At 37.3% G+C, this 16,332-nt stretch overlaps 1 protein-coding gene across 10 annotated transcripts in view; it reads left to right on the top strand.

Moving 5' to 3' along the window:
• The window catches only part of C1H1orf112 (chromosome 1 C1orf112 homolog), a 58,804-nt gene that overhangs the window by 18,478 nt on the left and 23,994 nt on the right, over window positions 1-16,332 (top strand). For all 10 annotated transcript variants that reach the window (XR_002518887.2, XR_640755.3, XR_002518888.2 and 7 more), the window contains 5 exons: window positions 7,883-7,963; window positions 9,503-9,567; window positions 13,036-13,184; window positions 13,695-13,824; window positions 15,705-15,891. Coding sequence is in view for 7 of the 10 variants with exons in the window: in XM_021930686.2 (XP_021786378.2) it covers window positions 7,883-7,963; window positions 9,503-9,567; window positions 13,036-13,184; window positions 13,695-13,824; window positions 15,705-15,891 (612 nt within the window). In the remaining 3 variants the exon portion in view is untranslated. The remainder of the gene's footprint in view (window positions 1-7,882; window positions 7,964-9,502; window positions 9,568-13,035; window positions 13,185-13,694; window positions 13,825-15,704; window positions 15,892-16,332) is intronic.

Here is a 16,332-nt window from a genome sequence, read left to right as displayed (position 1 = left end):
TAGCGGTCTTATAAAAAAAGGAGAAATATTACATACGGCTCTTGAAGAAAGTCCATTGGCACTAGATTTGGGGAGCCATCAAGCTCTGATTGGTAAGTGAGGGCAATGGGTAACACTGGTCTTAGAGTTGCACCAGGTTCTGTTCCAGTTACAGCAGTTCTAGAGTTCCAGTTCCAGCAGGCAGTTTCAGCAGCCTTACAGAATTACATTTTGGGAGAAATGTTTTGTGCCCTAAGTGCTTTTCCTCCAGGCCTGTTGACTCTGTTTTAGTTGGGTATGACAAGAATGACTCAACTTGTGTTACTAATTTTTACATTATACAAATTGTTTACAACTTGAGTTTTTGCTTAACAGTTTATCCCAAGGGCTTTCTGTGTCCATGAAGGTATATGTACCTGATTCTTTTTAATAGCTATATGGTATTACAGTTTATGATTATACTATAAATTTGTAGTTGACCCTTGAACAATTCGGGTCCGAACTGCACAGGTCAACTTATGCAGGTTTTTAAAAATTGTCATTTATTACAATAAAATAACACAAATCTATTATCAGAGGTTAAAATTTATCAAAACTTAGCACACAGAGACCATACATGGTACCATGCAGTTGAGAGAAATGTAAACAAATGTAAAGATGCAGTATTAAATCATAATTACATAACATTAACTGTGGTACATATTGTAGTACTATTAGGTTGTGCAAAAGTAATTGCAGTTTTTGCCATTATTTTCAATATATATATTCAATATAATACAATAATTTCATAGCCACTTCCTGTTGCTGTTACTGTGAACTCAAGTTTTGCAAGGCCATGTGATACTAACCATCCCCACATGAGTAGTTTGTCTCTCCAGTAAGTAAATTGCATTTCTCAGTAAATGTTAGCTCTTGAGGTGCCTCCATATTTTTTCATCGTCTTTAATGCAATATGGTAAACCCATAAGAAGAGCCACTAGTGATGCTGGAAGTGCTCCCAAGAATTCCTTAATACGTATTGTAAATTGAGGTCTGCAACTGCAATTACCTGCCATTTCAGACAGATGATTCATTTTGTAAATAGACAGTGTTAATACATATAACATACAAAATATGTTAATCAGCTGTTTTTATTGGTAAGGCTTATGGTCAGTGGTAGGCTATTAGTGTTTTTGGAGACTCAAAAAGGTTATACTCGGATTTTAGACCACATGGGGGTTGGCACCCCTAGACCCCATGTTGTTCAAAGGTCAACTGTTTTTAGGTGTTCCCCACATGTTGCATACTTGGTTCATTTCAGTTTTCACTATATAAAAAAAGTTGTTTTTTTTTTTTGTAAAGTGAAAGCAAGTTTATTAAGAAAGTAAAGGAATAAGGCCAGGCACGGTGGCTCATGCCTGTATTCCCAGCACTTTGGGAGGCTGAGGTGGGTGGATCACGAGGTCAGGAGTTCGAGACCAGCCTGGCCAACATGGTGAAACCCCGTCTCTACTAAAAATACCAAAATTAGCCGGGCACGGTGGCGGGCGCCTGTAATCCCAGCTACTCAGGAGGCTGAGACAGGAGAATCACTTGAACCCAGGAGGTGGAGGTTGCAGTGAGCCGAGATCACGCCACTGCACTGCAGCCTGGGTGACAGAGTAAGACTCCGTCTCAAAAAAAAAAAAAAAAAGTTAAAAGAATAAAGAATGGTTACTCCATAGTCGGAGCAACCCCAAAGTCTCCTGGTTGGCCACTTTTATGGCCATTTCCTGATTTATATGCTAAACAAGGAGTAGATTATTCCCTTTCTGGGAAAGGGGTGAGCAATTCCCAGAACTAAGGGTTTCTACCCTTTGTAGATCATATAGGGTTACTTTCGGTTGTTGCCAGGGTATTTGTAAACTTATGGAACGGTTTGGAGTATCTTTTATCATGCTAATGCATTATAATTAGTGTATAATGAGCAGTGAGGACAACCAGAAGTCACTTTTGTCACCATGTTGGATTTGGTGGGTTTTGGCTGGCTTCTCTACTGCATGCCGTTTTATCAGCAAGTTCTTTGTGACCTGTGTCTTGTGCTGACCTCCCATCTCATCCTGTAACTTAGGATGCCTAACCTCCTAGAAATGCAGTCCAGCAGGTCTTGGCCTCATTTTACCCAGCGCCTTTTTAAGATGGAGTCCTCTGGTTAAAACACCTGTGACATATTTGCCCCCTCCCTTTTATAAGGGAACCCTTAATCCTAAGGGTTGTAGAGGGACAGATAGATATCTTCTATAACTTCTTCGGGCTGAATAGGGATGATGATATTCCTGCCTAACTATTGGGGTCTCTTATATTCCGGGTAGAGAGGAGATCAGTCAGAAAGTGTCAGTATCATGAGGGCCATTCATAACTCTCAGTTCCGAAAAAAGGTGATATCTGGAAGATTAGTAAGTGTTCGATTTAATAAAACATTCAGTAAGCTTACCTCGTATTCCTACACAGAGTGCAACAGCAGTATATTCCACAACAGTAAAGCAAAATAAGTAAAATTATCCCAAGTACTAAATAAGAAGACTTCCCATGAACTGGGCAACTGTTGGAAACCAAGCTGATTCCAGTCGGCCCAGAATTAGAATACTGATCCAGATTTTCACATTACCATCCCTCTTGTTTCTTCTGAGCAGCAGCCGGAAATTACTGGTTGGTTCACAGGAATAAGCAGGGTTAGTCTAAATTGCAGGGAAAAAACTCAAAAACAACTGATGAGAAAAACACTCAAAAACACCTAATAACAAGTGTACCATAGTTTTTGAAACATAATTTTTTTTTCTCTCTCCAGTCTCCCATTTTTACTAAAGACAAATCATGATAGGACTGATTTGCTTTTTTATACTTGGCCTGATTATCTGTATAAAATACAGCAAGAATAATGATTTTTCACATGGACTTTTAAAAACTGGCTTTGATGGAACTCTGTTTTATAAGGAAACTCAGATAAGACTTTAAAATATGAATTGGATAAATTCCTCTCCTCTTGAGGTCCCAAGATAATTTGGGGCTCCTGGGCCTGTCAGAAAGTGACATTCTTTACTTACCACAGGTCAGGAACCCTGGCATAAACAAGGTATGAGGCAAGTTTTCCCAAGGGCCTTTATTGGCTTTATAAGTCAAGTTTGATTCCTTAAAGGAAAGCACACTATTCCAGCCAAAGCCTTGGTAAAATAATCAGTTTATCCAGTTGTGTCCTGTTGCAAAAGAAAACATTCGTATTCCACTTATGCAAATAACTATATTGCCATAAGTTGAGAATATTCACAAATAGGTTCCAAATTCTGGAGAAATTGGAAACAAATAGGCTCCAAATTTTATTCACAGTGATGTACTTTACTCAATTGTTAAACAGCTCAAATAAAAGCTCAAAGCAGCTCAAAAGAAAAGTTTTCTTGACTCTGAAAAATAAAACAAAGGATAAGCAACATTTTAAACAAAAAATAAAAAAAATTACTTCAGTCTTCTGTTAGGGCAAGCGTTAACTACATGTAGTTAACTATTTGATATCCACGAACACTCCAGCTCTTCATGAGAGTCCTGAAAATTTCTTTCCTCTATTTTAATGTCACAATTGCCAAAGTTAGCGGAAACCTACATTGAAAAGCACCTGTCAAAGTCCTATAGCCGATTAAAAATTACCTTTTGATTAAAACCAGACAGTTGTCTCTGTATGATAAAAATGCCTTATAGCAGCCTCTGTTAAAGCCATAATTGGCTGGGGATTTTGGTTACTTCTGTGGCACATAACAATTTTATATAACAATTATAACGTACACTAAGTTATATCAGAATTATAGTTGTTTCCCATAATTTTGGAACACATGCCAGTAACATTTATACAAATACAGCCCAAAGAAAGCCAAGCATCATTTTATATTTGACAGTGCTTCCTGTATGATTTTTTTTTACCAAAAAAGCCAAGTTTCACCTTTGCAGTAGTGTCCTATTGTTAACCCCAATTCTTAATAAAACTGTATAGACAAATCTAATTTTAATCAGTATAAAATTTAATCAGTATAAAACTGTGTAAACAAATCTAATTTTAATCAGTATAAAATTTAATCAGTATAAAATCTAATTGTAATCAGTATAACCATAAGGTATGATTCTCATAAACTGTTTACAACTCTTTACAATTTTTGTTAAAGAGTAGATTATTGCTCTCAGGAAACCCTGTTGTGATTTTTTGCAGTGTTCAATTTATGGAAAAACTGAATAATATCCCTTTAACTTTAGCCAATATGTTCACACAGATTTTTTTTACAAGATTAATTTTTTACAAATGTACAACTTGCTCAGACCTTCAGCGTTATCGTACTTAACTTAAAACAATCCTATACCCCTTTAATCTAGGTCAAAAATACACATTCTCATGCTTTCTTACAATCTTTTACCAAAAAAAATTTCACTTTCCTTACATACCTGTAATGTAAAACTCTTTCTTCAGTAGTCTTCAATTACATATTACAATGTTAACTCTTAGCAACTTTTACTTATGGTGGAAAACCTTGGTAAGTAAGGAATTCTAATTATGTACTAGGTATGGATCCTAGGACACAGAACAGAAGTGCAGATAAGGTCTGACTCTTTCTAGCATAGCTAGGGGGCATGGCTAACACCACGTGTCCCCAAGCCTTACCTAGAATCTGCTCCAAAGTAAGTAAGTTAAACAGTTTTCAAAAGTCAAAGAAGCAGTTTGTGACCTTAAAGCATTTAGCAAACCTAATATCTAACCTGCCTAATTTAAACCACATGTCTTTGTTTTGAAGATATTTTGATTTTACCAATAATCTTTAAAACTATTTCCCAGAAATTACTTAAGTCACATGAATTAAAAGGCATTCCACTTTTTACTTTTCTGACAAAATATTTAAGTGTTCATTATTTTTAAACCAGTTATCAAAGCTCTTTTATATTTCACACACAATACATATAAATACACAGAAGAAGAGATGCAGTAGTTATAAGATTTTTCATTTGCCAGTTTTATTTATTTATTTAGAGACAGAGTCTTGCTCTGTTGCCCATGCTGGAGTACAATGGCATGATCTTAGCTCACTGAAACCTCCACTTCCTGGGTTCAAGTGATTCTCTTGCCTCAGCCTCCCAAGTAGAGACAGGGTTTCGCCATGTTGGCCAGGCTGGTCTTGAACTCCTGACCCCAAGTGATCTGCTTGCCTCAGCCTCCCAAAATGCTGGGATTATAGGTGTGAGCCATCACACCTGGCTCATGTGCCAGTTTCTTAATTGGATTACTGGGTTTAGGGTAGAGCACTTGGAGGAACAGGGCCAGGAAAGCATGTAGTGTTTACAGCCTAATAAGCAGGCACAGTTGGAATGCAAAACAGATCCCCAAAAATTAAGTGTCCCATTTGTATACTGGATCCTGGATTCCCAAAAGAGAAACGCTATAGAACAAGGCAGTCCAATGATTTTACCATGCATTTCATTGCGCAGTAACCCAAAGCCAGTCAGTCCATTCTGTGATCAGCCCATCACTCATGGGAGTTGTATCTCAGTGGGGTTTGAGGGGTTGGTGGGGACATCCCCATATCTTCTAGGTGGCCAAGAGCATGCTTCTGATCCAAATGTGCAAAGATCTGAGTATCCCGCTTGTGCCATTAGTTATATCCAAAAGTATATTTCCTACCTAGTTATATACGAAAGCTCTGTGAAGTAATTTCTGATACCCCCAAAGTGAAAATCATCAGATAGTGCAATGCAAAACAGAACACAGCCTTAGATTTTGAGAGGGATCTATCCATTTTAAATTTTGGGGTTCCATGAGGAAAATAGAGGTTTTCACTTAAAAGGGATCTGTGGTGCCCCCTCTGTTTTCCGATGGAGTCCGAGGCTGTTAAAGCTTGATTATCTGCTTTCAATTAAGCTGACTTAACCACAGCACTTCTTAAAACGTCCTTTTAAATCCCCTGTTACCCGTCTTTAGCCATGCCAAAGTGCCAATATTTCTGGCTTTTGAAGCAGGTAACCTTCCAGGTGCTCAGAGAAAGAAAAATTTAAGACAGTTCATGGAGGGGAAGAGAATCAACAAATGGTAAAGGTCACACAGATATCAACCAGAAAGTACTCATTGCCTTTGCCAGATTGAACCTGGGCCACCAGCCATTGTAAAATGGCAAAGCCTTAGCTGCTGAGCTCCAGCACTAAGCAATTTCCATTGCTCTTTCCAGAAGGAGCCCAGAGCAGCCAATTTTGAGCTTGCAAAGGCTCAAGATAATTTTTAGAGCTAATTATAACAACCCCCAAATTCCTGTTCTCGGGATGGTAGAGACAGAGCAAGTACTGCCATGTGGTTACAAGCTCAAGCTCCTCAGGATATTTTTCAACATGTTGTCTCTGGGCAAGATGAAAGAATGGACAGTTGATCTCAGTAACAGAAAAGATAAGAAGGGGAAAGGAGAGAATGGGAGAAAAGCATTGCCTGTGTCAGGGTTGGGACGGTGAGGAGCTCAGGGAGGCCTGAGAAAGACCCCTCCATTGCAGTGACACTGAGTCAAGTTCAGGCAGCACTTGTCTGTAGTGAAGGGACCTTTTTCAGCAGTCCCATCAGCTCAAGTTTCCCCTTTTGGGAAGGATAAAAGCTCCCCATGTCCCATGATTCTGTACATGCCTAATCCTGTCACCCATAGCCGTCAGCAAGAGTGCAAGGCTGAGTAATCCAAAGAGAATAGCAGTTAACATCCCGTAGTGCCAAACCCGTTCTTAGCCCAGAGGGACTTTACTGAGGGGGATCTCTAACGCCCTAAATCTTAGGAAGAAGTCTAATTTTCCTAAGTTGGGCCGCAAACCAAAGTTCAGTCAAGCATCCTTTCCTTTTATTAAGAGGGGTGTTTAAACCCACCCTGTCTTAGGAGAGACTCTCAACTCCTATAAGTTGGGGCTCTAACCCAATCCTCTTCGTCACCTGGGTACCCCACCACTTAACGAAAGTTGGCCAATTGGTGCTGCAGTCTACTTTTTGGCACTGGAGGTCTCAGTATTGTCCCTACGGCGTTTGCCAGGAAGTTATTACTGGAAAGGGGTCCTGATCCAGACGCCAAAAGAGGTCTGGATCTTGTGCAAGAAAGAATTCAAGGTGAATCCATAGAGTAAGATGAAAGCAAGTTTATGAAGAAAGTAAAGGAATAAAGAATGACTACTCCATAGGCCAAGCAACCAAAAATGTCATATTGCATACCTATGCTGGTATTTCTATAGACTGTGTTTCCAGAAATTGAATTGCTACTCAATTAAGATGTTTTAACACTTCAGCTTTTTATAATAATGTATTATTTTATGTTCCCATCAGTGGTAAAAGAAAGTGCTTGTTACCTTACTTCCTTACTAGTGCAGGGATATTATCAGTCTTTTTAATCTTTGCTAATCAAATAACCCTCAAACTTCCCCCTTCCCCAAATATATATAATTAGGTTGTAATTTGGATATTTTTCAGTATTAATTTATTGGCAGTTTGTTTTGTCTTTTTTGTGAAATATGTTTTTATGTCTTTACCTGTTTTCTTTTATGTATCATTCTTTCTTTGATTTGTAAGACCTTTTTTTTTGACCATCTGTTAAACTTATCCCCATGTAACAAAGAATAAGGTATTTAAATTTCTTTCACTTTTCAGATCAACCAAGAAGGATCGCCTCTTTTGCTATCATAGGTTAAGATTTCTTTTCAGTAATGTAGAATTTAATACCTTTATTGTCATTTGTTATTTGCATTGCACCTAATAATTCAAAGAAGAGTTATATTTTCTTGGAAAATTTTTATACCATATTTAAGAGGTTTTGTTTTTGTTTTTTAGAAAACATTGTCTCATTTGTAAGTTTAGCTAATTTTATATTCTTATTTATTATGCTTATTTCCCTTTTTGGTGCAGGATAATGCTGACTACAGATTATTTCAGAAAACACTCAAATTGTGTCGTTTTTTTGCCAACTCCCTTTTGCACTATACTAAGGTAAGTCTTTATTATACGTTACTTTATTTAATTGTAGTCCTCTCAAAAAACGAATTATTATCCCCATTCCACAGAATAGAAAGCTCAAGCTCAGATAGCATATAACTTGATCAAGTCACATATCTAGAAACCAGTAAGGCTGGGATTTAAGTACAGATGTGATTTCTTTTTTATGGTTAGACTATGCCTTAGAAAGTAAAAGAAATAGTTTTTATTGTATTATAAGATATAGGAAAAAGCTGATGATCATTTGAAAATTTTTAAAGATTCCCCTGATGGAATTGATTTTTTCAAAAAGACAAGCAGCATGATTAGGGAAAACTTTGCCTCCCTACACACCAAGCAAATATCAGATGGGTTACTACCCATCAAATGCCATTGGTGCATTTCCCACAATGTGTCTTTGCCACTGGAATACAAACCCTGCAAGCTGCAGGGAACCCAGTGTAAGAAGCAACCAACTACTCTTAAATGGCAGCTGCCCAGAAAGACCAATTTGGATGGCAGTGTATCAGTAGCCAGGGTACCAGCCATGGAATTCTGACTATAATAAATCGTCATTGGAAACCCTTATCTTTCCTCAAAAACAGAAGAAAAGGTCAAAAACAAATTGAACATGGACAGTAGTTTTTTTAAAAACCACTAACATCTTTTACTAATAATGTTTTGTTCACTGACTACTGTAAGCATTCTCGGCTCATCTTTGCAAATAATCTGCCTTGACAACTTTTCTGTTTGTTTATTTTTTTGAGACAGAGTCTCGCTCTGTTGCCCAGGCCTGGAGTGTGATGGCATGATCTCGGCTCACTGCAACCTCTGCCTCCCAGGTTCAAGCGATTCTCCTGCCTCAGCCTTCCGAGGAGCTGAGACTACAGGCGCCTGCCACCACACCTGGCTAGTTTTTGTATTTTTGGTAGAGATGGGATTTCACCATATTGGTCAGGCTGGTCTCGAACTCCTGACCTCAGGTGCTCTGCCCACCTTGGCCTCCCAAAATGCCGGCATTACAGGTGTGAGCCACTGTGCCCGGTCGACAATTTTTCTGTTTTACAGTTACCACTACTATTCTGATGACTCTCAAATATGCAGGCCTCTTTAAAATTATGACACAGTTTTTAAAGTGTGGTGGCTCATGCCTGTAATCCCAGCACTTTGGGAGGCCAAGGCGGGTGGATGACCTGAGGTCAGGAGTTCAAGACCAACCTGGACAACATGGTGAAACCCTTCCGCTACTAAAAATACAAAATTAGCCAGGTGTCGTGATGCACGCCTGTAATCCCAGCTACCTGGGAGGCTGAGGCGTGAGAATCGCTTGAATCCGGGAGACGGTTGCAGTGAGCTGACATCACACCATTGTACTGTAGCCTGGGCAACAAGAGTGAAACTACGTCTCAAAAAAAAAAGAAAAGAAAAAAAAATAATTTTTTTTTAAAAGGGGGCACATTCAGGATTTTATTTTATTTTGCATTCCTTTGTGAGATTATATGTACTAAAAAGACACATTTTATGCAAAGAATGAATAGAGTTGTTTTATTTTAGGAATTTCTTCCTTTCCTCTCTGATTCTTGCTGTAATTTGCACCAGCTGTATCTTCAGATACACAGGTAAGAAGAATGCCATGATTATTAAGATATAACAATGCCATCTGTGCCATGCAGTGCTTGAGTACCTACCGTTTTACAATAAAACAAAAATTTTTCTTAATATTTTAGTAATTTTTATCTGCTAGCTTGAAATAATTGGAGATAGAGGCTTTTGAAAGATACATTCCACATGAGTTATGCTTATCTTTGTATTTTACTAGTACCTTATACAGGAGTGATAATTAGTAGGGTGATAAAATCCAATGGCAAATATAAATATGTATACACAAATATACGTATACCTTATATATGCCTTTATATTTTAATATTGGCATTTTTTAATCTTTATTTTTATTTTGTTTCTATGAAGTTTAAGTCAGCCCCCATTTAAATTTAAATTTTGATACCTTTCTGTAATTCACTTTACAGGACGGTCTTTTTTCTGAAACCATCTCAGAAAAGAAAGTGAATTACAGAAAGGTATCAAAATTTAGATGGGGGCTAAGCGACTTCTAAAATTGATGGTTACCTCCAAAGAGCCCTAAATTTGACACAAAGTGAGTTCATTTATCCATCAGTCCTGTTGCAGCTTCATAATTCATTTAGCATCCCAGACAACTTTTTCACACCTTTCCTTCCTCGAACTTCCTGTATCTCCAGCATCTTCCCTATTCCTCATTGTCAATGACCTCACTTCCTGTGTCACTGAGGAAAAATGGAAGCAATTAAAAGAGAGCTGCTGTATGTTTCCTGTAACACATCTACTATTCTATGTGTATCTAGACCCATATATTCATTCCCTCACTACCATGAGTGAACTGTGCCCCTAAGACTAGCCTCTCCATTGTGCATTGGATTTCATTCTCTCTCACAGGCTCAGTGACCTTGCACCAGCAATTATTCCCTTTCCCTCTTGCATCATCAGCCTTTCCTCCATACTGGGTCACTCTCATGAGTATACAAATATGCTGTTATTTTTCCCATCTTAACAATACAAAACAAAATCTCTTGACTCTATATCCTCCTACAAATACCCTCTCGTTTCTCTGCCTTTCTTTACAGCAAAATTTCTAGAAAGAGTTGTCTATACCCCTGTCTCAACTCTTTCTTGAATCTAGTCCAGTCAGGCTTTCTGCACCAACACTTCATCAAAATAGTTCTTGTTAAGGTCATGAGTGACCACCACATTACTGCATCCACTAGTCAATTATAGTCCTTCTGTAACCTGTCAGTAGCACTTGATCCTCTTTTATGAACACTTTGTTCTTTTGGTTTCTAGGATATGTCTCACTCTTAGTTCTCTTGGTTCCAGTCTTACTATCTGCTCCTTCTCAGCTTCCCTAGGAGGTTTCTCTTCTAAGTTAAATGTGTCCCAGCACTTACTCCTCAAGCCTGTTATCTGTCTATTATCATTTAGTCTCAAGACTTTAAATTTATATCTCCTTTAATGTCTAACTACCAATCAGGACATCTATACTAAATTGTCCCAAACTGAACTCTTGATTTCCACCCATGTCATCCTCATACCCAATAAAATCTGCTCCTTTTGTAACCTCTTTATTTCAGTTTAAGTGGCAACTTTGTTCTTCAAATTGATCAGGCCAAAAAACCTTGCCCCTTTAGCATTTTCTTTCAGTGTTACCTTCAGTGTACACACGCATGCACGCACGTGCATATACATGCACTTCTCATCACCTGAACTGCTACCATCTGATCTGACCCACTATTATTTTCTTGCCTGGATTTTGCAAAAAAGTTTATGTCTTTGCCTCACGCTACTTTGTTCTCCACACAATAGCCAAAATGAGTGATAAAAAACACAAATCAGATGATGTGACTTCTTTGCTCAACCCTCAGATGACTTTCATCAATAGAACTTCTTGTCTTTCCTTGTTTTATTTTTTTTCTCTGCAGCACTGAATTAACCTCTGCTATATTATGTTTTTACTTGTACACTTGTCTGTTAACTGTCCCCTTTCATTAGAATTGTAAACTCTATAAAGACAGTGACTTTGTATATTCTCTTTATTACTGTATCACCCACTTGTGGAACAGTGCATGGCATGTATACATAGGCACTTAGTAAACATTTATCAAATTAATTTAAAAATATTTGATTGAAAAAATAAATTCTTGCAATGATGCTCAGTAGATGTAATTCAAGTCTGGAATTTCATTATTATGTTTTATTTGTATATGTCTTTTATTTGCTTATAATTAATCCTCACAATAACTCAGAATCAATGTCACAAATGACAAAACTGAGTCTCAGGAAGGGCAAATGAATGAACCAAAGTCATGTAACTAATTGACAGATTGGTGCTTTTTCTATCACTCTACAAAAACCTCAAGTGTTTATCTTAAGTGCATACTTTAAAATGCTGTTATCCTCTGCTAGACAGAGTTTTCTCATGTATTGTCAAGTATACAATTAATGTGGCAAAAAATATAGAATACATATCTTAGTTCACATAAGTTTTGATTGAACTTTAGTTTAAAACCCAGTTACTGAGACATTTTCATGAAATAGTATTTCCATTCTTCTTCAGTGTTAGTATATGGTTTATTTCTTGTAAAGCTCTTGCTTCTGAGAAACTGAGTATTAATTCATAGTAAATTCAGCGTTCTGTCTATTTAAAAACAACTTTTTTTTTTTTTTTTTTTTCTTTTTTGAGACGGAGTTTCGCTCTTGTTGCCTAGGCTGGAGTGCAGTGGCGCGATCTTGGCCTCCCAAAGTGCTGGAATTACAGGTGTGAGTCACCATGCCCGGCATTTTGTTTGTTTGTTTGTTTAGTTGGTTGGTTGGTTTTTTTTTTTTTTGAGACAGAGTTCACTCTCCCGCCCAGGCTGGAGTGCAGTGGCACCGTCTTGGCTCACGGCAATCTCCGCCTTCCAATTTCAAGCGATTCTCGTGCCTCAGCCTCCCGAGTAGCTGGGATTACAGGCGTGCACCACCACACCCCGCTAATTTTTGTATTTTTTAGTAGAGACGGGGTTTCACCATGTTGGCGAGACTTGTCTTGAACTCCTGACCTCAGGCAGTCCACACGCCTCAGCCTCCCAAAGTGCTGGGATTTGACAGGCGTGAGCCACCACACGCTCCACCTAAAAACAACTTTTAATAGAAATAAGCTAGAATTTATCAGAAATAATCTTTTCAATATGTATTTTCACTTCTGATTTACGATAGATTTTTGTAGTATTTTTAAGGATATCATTGTCAAAATGGTATCAGTGTCTCAAAGCAACAAAGATTTCTCTAAGATTATCAGCTTCTCATTTTATAGAATTATAGCTATGTTTAGTTTAGAGATCTTGATCCAATTCTGGTATCAATTCAGTACTTGGAATTTTGTTTTATAAAATGCACACTTATTTTTAAAAATTTAGTTTTTAATATATTTTTACTACTAGAACATCAGTTTATAGTACTTACTCTACCTAAAATTATAAGATAGCTATTAATGAGTTTTTTCTCTCCCTTTCCAGCAAGTTTCCTCCAAGCCTTTATGCTACCAGGATTTCTAAAGCACACCAAGAGGAAATAGCAGGTGCTTTCCTAGTGACACTGGATCCACTTATCAGTCAGCTGCTCACATTTCAACCTTTTGTGCAGGTGGTTTTAGATAGTAGATTAGGTAAGCTTCAAAACAGATTTAATGGTAAATCATCTATTATGACATGTTAGAGACAGTGATTTCCCCTAACCATTCTTTTTTACAATTAAGAAATTTTTATTAAGTTTCTTTTCGTTTCTTTTCTTGAAACATATTTCTTATTTAAAAATTATACCTGGCTGGGCACAGTGAATCATGCCTGTAATCCCAGCACTTTGGGTGACCGAGGCCCGGAGATCACCTGAGGTCAGGAGTTCAAGACCAGCCTGACCAATATGGTGAAACCCCATCTCTACTAAAAGTACAAAAATTAGTTGGGTGTGGTGGCGTGTACCTATAGTCCCAGCTACTTGGGAGGCTGAGGCAGGAGAATCGCTTGAACCCAGAAGGTAGAGGTTGCAGTGAGCTGAGATCACACCACTGCACTCCAGGCTGGGTGACAGAGTAAGACTCTGTCTGGGAAAAAAAAAAAAATTCCTTTATGTATTAATCAGGTTTCTGCTGAATAAATGTGTTTTTATTACATGTAAGACCTGCCATGTGAACTACAGTTTCCACAATGTCTTCTTCTGGTTGTTGTCATGGATAAGCTGCCATTTCAGTCTAAGGAAGTGCAAACCCTGTGGTGCACAGACAGCCAGGCCTCAGAAACTACAACCAGGTAGCAAACATGTTTTTATCCAGTCACATTACCAATGGTTGAGAATGCTCTGTTGTTTGGAATGGTCTTGAAATTAACTTTTGTTTTTTTTTAATCAGATATTTATGTGAATAGTTATTGTGTAGACCTCATATGTGTGTGCTACACACACATATATATTGCTACTATATAACAATAGATAAATATAAAATATATAAACCTATATTAGATGCCAGCATTGCCAATGCCTTATACCAATGATTGTAATTAGAGTAGCTGTAAGAGAAGCATAAAAATACTTGATAAATAGAACACTAGATTGCATGTGGTATATATATATATGTATATCCTGGCAATTTTACCTTTTAACCATCTTCCTCGCCACCAATTCATAGTCCATGCCTCGCTTTCTTTCTCCTTGATTTACTCTGTGCCTCAAATTTTTTCACCTCTTCCTTTATCCCATTCTGTGTACATAACATTTATGTACTGTCAAAGAAATTCACTGTTAAAGAAATTCCTTAAAGGAGAATTTTTGTGGACGTTTTTTGCATCATTTACCAACTGTTTATCTTAGTACTGAGTTATATAAAGTCAGAGTTCCTCAAGGAACTTGAAACTTAAATAGCTAAACTAGATATTATATGGAAAACAGAAAATAAGTGCAGCATGATGTCATTTTAAGATTAAAAATGGCTGAAGAACTTCTAGAGGATTTCCAAAACAACAAATTAAAAATAGTCAGGTATGGGCACGGGTGTAGTGGCTCACGTGTAATTCCAGCATATTTTGGGAGGCTGAGGCAGGAAGATCACTTGAGCCCAGGAGTTGGAAGACCTAGCCTCCAAATATAGCAGCACCTCATCCCTAGGAAAAAAAAATTCTAAAACATGTGACAGCTGGCACATACCATTGGTCCCAGTTACTTAGGAGGCTAAGGCAGGAGAATTACTTGAGCCCAGGAGGCTGCAGGAGCCGCGGGTCGTAAGCAGTGCACCCAGCCTGCAGTGACAGAGCAAGATCCTGCTCCAAACAAAACAACAAAACTGTCAAATTGTAAGTATGTAAAGACGACAAAAGCATGAATAAAAGGAAGACATAAATAAGGAGTGTGACAGAAACAAGGAATATTTGTTGAAAATGAATACAAGAATGAGGAGGAAATAGAGATGGTAAATAGTATGGGATGGTGGCTTTTATCTCCTAAAGCTGAGAAGTTCTAACATTATGCCTCAGTTTTTGAGCAGAATAGAAGCCTGTTTGGTTTATAATTTAACTCTGACCATGGTACACAGAATGGGATAAAGGAAGAGGTGAAAAATTAGATCACAGAGTAATCCGGGAAGAAAGAAACGAGAGCGTGGACTATGGTGTTGGCAAGGAAGATGATTAAAGGTAAAATTTGCCAGGATATACCTTATATATATACCTATAGTCTAGTGTTCTATTTATCAGAGCTCATTTTTACATGCTTCTACTTACAGCTACTCTATTACAATCAATGTTTATAATGCTGACCATTAAGCAATACTGAACAAAATTAAAATATTAAAATATTTTTAGCATCTAATATAGGCTTATATATTTTATATCTATCTACTGTTATAAAGTAGCAATATATATTGTCTACACAATAACTATTAACATTAATATCTGATTAAAAAATGTTTTTTGACACACATGAGGTCTACACAATAACTATTAACATAAATATTAAAAATTTTCTTTGACACTGTATTTTCCTTTTATGTGTGCATATTCACACATGTTGGAAACTTGCTGAGTATACCTTTTGAAATTTTTCTTTGCTTAAACAACCTTCCATGTTACGTATTATTATTATACTTGCTAATTAGTAGATGTTATTAACGTTGGGTTCAATGTTCTCAATTTCTCTGCAGGATATCTCTACTCAAAGCCATTTTCTACAGTTTTGAGCAGTGTTCTGGTGAACTCTCTCTACCTGTTCATTTACAGGGATTAAAGAGTAAGGGGAAAGCTGAGGTGGCTGTCACATTGTATCAGCATGTTTGTGTTCATCTGTGTACATTTATTACTTCTTTTCATCCCTCACTATTTGCTGAACTGGTAAGCATATTACTGTGCTAAGCTAAGGTTACACTTTTGCTTTCTCTTCACTGAAATTGTGATTCATATACAGAAGAAAGTGTGGGAATACTTTACGTGTATTCATTTTGAATGAAACTTAGTTGTATCCTAGAAAATGGTAATCCTAGATTCCTATATTGTATAGATCTAATATTTGGCTAAAATATTTGAGAAAACATTTTGGGTGGGGAGGTAGGCAAAGACAGTGTGAGAAGAGGAAAAAATATGTGGTACTTAAGTCAAAAGAAAAATTAATAGCTTGTAGTACCAGGGCTCTTTTAGATCTCAGATACAATGTAGATTTTCAAAAAATAGAATTTGATTTGAAAAGAGGTTAAGAAGTTCTAGGAATTTGATACTTGTAATATCTGAAATTTAAGGATCAGTAGCATTTCAGATATTACATAATATCTAGGACCT

The sequence above is a fragment of the Papio anubis genome, chromosome 1 (assembly GCF_008728515.1).
Source record: "Papio anubis isolate 15944 chromosome 1, Panubis1.0, whole genome shotgun sequence".
Taxonomy (NCBI): domain Eukaryota; kingdom Metazoa; phylum Chordata; class Mammalia; order Primates; family Cercopithecidae; genus Papio; species Papio anubis.
Note: the sequence above shows the minus strand (reverse complement) of the source record. Positions and strands in the feature narration are given on the sequence as shown.